This window comes from Durio zibethinus, chromosome 19 (genome assembly GCF_047325235.1).
Source record: "Durio zibethinus cultivar Kanyao isolate XHJ-2024 chromosome 19, ASM4732523v1, whole genome shotgun sequence".
Lineage (NCBI taxonomy): Eukaryota > Viridiplantae > Streptophyta > Magnoliopsida > Malvales > Malvaceae > Durio > Durio zibethinus.
In genome coordinates, this window is record NC_143180.1 from 2,391,579 (window position 1) to 2,397,578 (window position 6,000).

Below are 6,000 nucleotides of genomic sequence, written 5' to 3' on the forward strand. Positions count from 1 at the left end.
TCAATATTTAATCTACACAGATTATCCTAGATAATAAATAGAGAAAAAAAAATTTTTTTGTCAATTAAGATTCGATGTTCATGATGAACATTCGAAGAAAAAATCTTAAATACACCAAGCCACGACGAGGAAGAATACTTCGTTAAAATCACTTGAAAATAAGTTAGGCTTGTTCAAACCTTAGGTTGCGTAAAAATGATCAAGATGTCTCCATTGTTGCGTGTTCCTACGTATCTCCTCACCCCGTGTTGATGTATTTTAAGAGACTGAATTGAAACGAAAGAAAGAGATTTTTGACTTTTTTTTTTGTCTCTTTTATTGACAAATCAGAAAATTTTGCCCAACTCACTCACATGGTGTAGCGTGCAGGGAACAAGAACCAACATCTTTAACATGAACCAAATCCCTTTGTTTCTGTGTCTGTAAAACACTGACCCAATCTTTGCTTTGCTTCAAAGAAGTTTCGGTTAATTTGTTTGTTTAAAGGATTGGAGGTAAAAAGGAAATTCTTTTCTTTGATTTGAGAAAAGGGTTTCCAAAAAATTTTTATATGTTGATAATAATTTCTGACAATGACAGCAAACTCTTCAACACCAACAAGCACTTGACGTAACTGCCAATATGGTTGGTAAAACTGCCCAGCAATACCACAAAAAACAAAGAACTGAAATATTCTATTAATAAAATGAAGAAAAACAAACTACATGAATCTCTGTTTCTGTCTTTTTTCCTAAGTTCAATGATATGAATTACAACTTTAAATCAAATGAATCAGGAGCCAAACGTACTGTAAATAAGGTTAGAACGAACTTATTTCATCGTATCATTTACAGAATGCCAATGGCTCCGGGATCGGAAGCTGGCAATGAATCGAGTGAGTGTGAGAATGTTACATAAACGTGAATCATTTGTACATGTTGCTTTCTCCCTGTTCTTATTATCAAGGTTTACCTTTCTTTTTTTACATCGTAACGGTCGGTATAGCTGCGACTCCATTTCTGTCAGCTTGGGCGTCTGTAATTCTCAAAGTTCCAGGATGATGCTTGCCTTGTTGTTTAGCTTGATGCTGAGACCAGTAAGCATGAGCAGCCAGGACCCTGTCCAAGAGTTCCTGGGGTACCGGCTCTCCTCTCCTTTGCTGTGGGGAAATTTTTGCTGTGTGAACCAATGTTTTCCATTTATCCTGCACACGATAGTAACACATAATTAGTTAACATTCGGTACATCTAATACCAACAAGATATACCCAATTATGCAAATCACGTTACTTAATGAGAGATCCGTCTGATAAATGCAAATATAAGCTCAGGGATTAGTGACAAAATTGAATTAGCAACAAAAGGAAATAACGAAAGCCTAGGCTATTAAGATTGATAGGTATAAAGAGAATAATGGAGATTCAGCTTGTTCACATCCAAATTTTATAAGGCTTTTGTTCAAGTCATTTTAAACACCACAAAGACTTATATCATTTAAATAAAAGTTGCTGGTCATCCAGCAATGGTATCCCAAGGAATCCGCCCTGATGGTTGTCGTTCATGGTAACTCCCTTTCATACCCATGTCCTCTTCATAACAAAAGAAATAGTAAAAAGAGAATGAGTGCTTTACCTTCAAATCCACATATGTTCGATGGTCAGCATTCTCAAAAGCTCGAAATTTAATGTCACGCCACCTGCAGAATCCAGAAGAAGAATAATTTTAAATTCTTGACATTTTTATAAGCTGCATCCTCTTCAACAAGCCAATTGAAACAATTGAAATAATTGCTTTTACCCTCATCAGCAAACCCATGAAAGAGGAGTTAGGGAGAACAAGAACTGTGAATAGAACAGCATTATAGAAGCATAGGATATTATACCTTCCAGTACCGAGCTCCTCAACTGCCTGTACCAATGCTTCTACTTCTGACACAGAAAATGGCCTCCTGGTTCTACGCTGTGCAAGCTCAGATTTTCGAATTTTCTGGTTGAAAGGGACAACAGCTAGCGACTCAACATTCATTGCTGGAACTGGAACCAGAGCTCTAGAATCCGGCAGACTTTTATCAGTTAGCATGTCAGTTGGGGAGGAAACAAGTTCATGATTATTGTCCATGTGATTTGCTGAATTCGTCAGTAAAGGTGAGCCAGGTGTGTCATCAGGAATCCCTGTATCTACAACTGGAGTGGCTGAGGAGCTGGGAACCAAGCACTAATTAATCAAAAGGTACAGGTAACTCACAATGTATACACATGAACTAAAGTGATCTAAACAACAAAGATTGACAACAGCCTATTATGAAGCATAAAAAATCACCTTGTTAAATTTTGAGCAGCTGCATCACATGATAACAAAAGAGGTGGTTCTTCAGAGTACACAGGTGGAGGCGCTTTTGCAGGACCAGGCTCCAAAGTGAAACCAAGGGCATCCAAATTATCTTCAGAGGAAATACCAGTCTGTGATAGAGTTCTACTGTCATCTCTCACCTTCTTCCCTTGAAGGAGTACCCCAACACGTATTCCACCTCCAAGTAAGGCAGTCACTGCCTCCATTACTGTCCTCTACTCCCATTTAAGTGACATCAATAGTAAAAAGTTAGTAACTATGCCTTAATTTAATTACGATATTCATTAATGTAAAAGCAACATAGCATTTCTATACCTTCAGTGAACCAACAGTTGCAGTTTCTGGCACCTCAATATAAAGTTCTGGAATCCTAAAGGACTTAATGCTGAATTTCACTGTAGAAAATAACAGACCTAGAATAAGGCATTCTCCAAAACCAGAGAAAAATAATCTGCAAGTAATATGCAACAGTCCATCAAAAATTATCCATACCGTGAGAATCGTTGGACTTGTCGGATGCATGATGACTGGTATGCAAGGAGGATATCCCACATGCTGCAGAGCAGAATAAAAAGTTTAGTAAGATAGTTAACATCTGATCTTGAAATTTGTAAATTATAAAATACTAATAAGATAATTGCAGTAGGGAAGCACCTCCATTCAACATTGCAGCTGAGCTACTCTTATCTCCATTCATAACCTTCTCAGGTGAATTAGAAACACTTTCACTACTGATCCCTCCATCATAAGTTACTATTGAGCTACGATCAAAGAACTTCCTCCTTTTGTAAGTGTCATATTGACATCTGTCATAGTTATAGTAGGTCTTCCGCTTGCGATATAGAGGCTTTATTCCTCCATCTAGAAATATATGAAACACAAAATCAGCAAGAGAATAATTCATGAAGTTCAATATAAGATGTAAATATTACAAATGGACAGATACAGAAAGAAGCATGCTATAAATGCTAAAACCGTTGGAACCACTCACCAGCTCTAGAATGTTCAAAATCCTTCAACTTTGGAGCTACTTTCCAATATTTAGATGTCAGCAACTTCCTTATTCTTCGGTCTCCAATACATGTTGGAGGCCTAGAAGCCTTAAACCTGTTACTAAGTTTATTAAACCTAGAGAAGTTTTTATCATCATCATCTCTACTACCTAGCTTAATATCATTCCTATGCCTTGAAAAGGAAGCATTAGGAAGAGGGTCCCTGTGTGACGGTAATTTGAAATCTCTGTTAGAATTAATGGGTGCAGGAAATGTCATAGACACTGGATCCTTTAAGGGGCAAGTATTACCAATACTCAAAGCCCCAGTCTCCAAACCCTTAGAATCTCGCTCTTTTTTAAATTCATTCTCACTTTTACCATCACACAACTCCCCAAAATTAGGGGAGCACCTATCTACATTAGCAGGAAAATTCCCGTATGCTACATTTCCTTTGCAAATTACAGCCTTCAAATCGCCACTGATTTGCTCCGAGAAAGCACGCTGTTTCTTTATTGAAGTGCGTTCCAAAATGGCATCATCTCCAGCATGTGTAAATCCCTTCAAATTGTCACTGTTTTCAGTAGTTGACTCAGAGGCAACAACACTCGCTTCAAAGCTTCCTTGCTCAACAGATTCAGTTTTCAATGGCTTATCTTGATAATGAATTTCCTGTTTAACAACATCTTTACCTATAGTAACATGATCATGTCCTTCAGATGCATTGCTGGAAGCAGAACCTTCACTCTCCTGCAGTAGCTTCCCGGCTAAAGAAGCTAACAATTCGAACGCACAAATTTGACTATCCTCAACTGTCCTCTTAGCCCGACCCCTCCTCTGAAACCGACAACAACAATCGTTTTATTCATCAAACTAGAACAAAATTAAACATGACAAAAACTCGCAGAAAATCAACAGACAACCTGAAAAAGTTAAGGAAGTAAAACAAAACAAGACATACCCGAATTGATCGAGGGGCTCGGGGGACATTGAAGGCATTAAATCCATAATCTGACCTCTTCTTAAACACCATATCTCAGCTATATATGACAATTCAACTCATCATCCTCAAACAAACATTAGATTCTCCAGATTCAAATGCTCTGCATATAAACCAATCCAAAAATAGAAATAGCCTACATATCAGTATAATTAAAAAAAACCAAAATTATTAAAATTAGAAAATTACCCAAATCAAATTTTGCTTTATCTATGAATATTAGATAAGCAGATTCATAAGCAAAAAAAAAAAAAAAAAAGGAAATTAAAAGATTGCCATAAACCACCCCAGAAAATCTGAAATTAAATGGCCAGAATTCTTTAAAAAAAGAAGAACCAATCAAATTTACATATCCCAAAACCCAAAAATTAAAATAGTACATCAAAAGAAGATTATAACTTTGATAAAATTCAAATTTCCGAAAAAAATATAAATTTCCAATATTTAAATTTAAAATTGATTGAAAATCTCAAAGTCAAACAAAAATTTAAACCATTAAACACGCCAAAACAAAGGGCCGAATTCTTATTCTCTTTGTTTTTTCTTAAATATGACGTAGAAATTAAAATCGAAATTCCATAAACCTCGAAATTCACCAGAATTTTCCAATTTGCCATGATTAACATCTCCAAACCAAAAGGACAAAAACCCAGATCAGATCCCGATCCAAATCACAAATAGAATCGAAATTCACTTACGTAAAACACAATTTGCCTCATAGTTTGGCATAATTCAACCAAAAAACCCACTTTAAAAAAAATTAAAAGAAAGAAACCCAATAATTCAAGTAAAAAAAAACCAAAAATTAAGAATGCAATAACCCAGTGACATACCTTTTCAAATTCAAACGATCTTCAGTTTCTTAAATCCCAATATACATATATACAGAAAACAATTAAAAAGAACGAAAATTTTCCTAAGAAGAAAGATTCCTGAGAAACAACGATCGGAGAATCCAGATAATCCCAAATTTAATTCAACTGAAATGAGATCAATTTTTTCTTTTCTTTTTTTTTAATTTTATGTGGTTTGGAAAGAAGAAGAAAATTTGAGACAAAAACCCTTTAAAGAAAAAAATTAAATCAAATATAAGATAGGGTGCTTAAACCCCATATGTCCATAGTTATTTACCACAAAACTGGATGAGCCGGTGGATTCGAGATTACCGGCAATAGAAGGTAATTCAAATCCTCTTGACGCGTCATGATTGTAGGAACACTTGTCAGAATTATTTATTTATTTACTATTTATCGGGATAAGAAAAATAATAATATTTGATGGAAGCGTTTTCAGTTTTGTTTCGTGAACTCATTTTCTGATTGGTTTTGTTCACTTATTGTAAATTTGGTTTGGATTTAATCTTTTTTTTTTGGGTGAAATTGTCTATACCATTATTTTTCTTTGGTTAATCCTTTTTTCATTGTTGCTGTAATGTTGGGTATATAATTAAAGGACAATTTATTATTTTATAATAATAAAAATTTTAAAAATATTATAAAATACAAATGAAAATGATATTAAATTTTGCGTATATATATATATATATAATGTTTTAGCAATGTAAATGCAAATACGTTCATTTATTATGTAATATGAAGAAAAGAAAACCTTTGTACATGATTAATTTTAAATTTATTAAATGTCATATTTTAAGAATAATTAAATAAATTAATTTGATTAA

General features: G+C 34.5%; 1 protein-coding gene across 2 annotated transcripts; it reads right to left on the reverse strand.

Moving 5' to 3' along the window:
* Positions 1–645: 645 nt before the first annotated feature.
* Positions 646–5,414, reverse strand: TBP1 (telomeric DNA binding protein 1). Of its 2 annotated transcripts, none has more exons than XM_022909400.2 (10): positions 5,153–5,414; positions 4,281–4,422; positions 4,012–4,156; positions 2,982–3,188; positions 2,820–2,882; positions 2,643–2,722; positions 2,298–2,542; positions 1,861–2,178; positions 1,611–1,674; positions 646–1,183 (listed from the first exon to the last, which is right to left on the reverse strand). In XM_022909400.2, exons 2-10 carry the CDS (start codon positions 4,350–4,352, stop codon positions 962–964), a joined length of 1,416 nt encoding a protein of 471 aa, XP_022765135.2. In that variant the 5' UTR covers positions 4,353–4,422; positions 5,153–5,414; the 3' UTR covers positions 646–961. The 2 variants fall into 2 exon arrangements, with proteins under 2 accessions (XP_022765135.2, XP_022765134.2); XM_022909399.2 differs by having other exon boundaries at positions 3,319–4,156.
* Positions 5,415–6,000: the final 586 nt, after the last annotated feature.

What these genes read in the sequence shown, in the direction of transcription:
- TBP1 (XM_022909399.2), bottom strand. Translation starts at nt 4,352, where the DNA reads ATGGTGTTTAAGAAGAGGTCAGATTATGGATTTAATGCCTTCAATGTC. An exon ending in AGCTGCAATGTTGAATGGAG is followed by an intron (nt 2,883 to 2,981) that starts GTGCTTCCCTAC and finishes TCTGCTCTGCAG; the next exon opens with CATGTGGGATATCCTCCTTG. An exon ending in GAGGAGCTCGGTACTGGAAG is followed by an intron (nt 1,675 to 1,860) that starts GTATAATATCCT and finishes TGGATTCTGCAG; the next exon opens with GTGGCGTGACATTAAATTTC.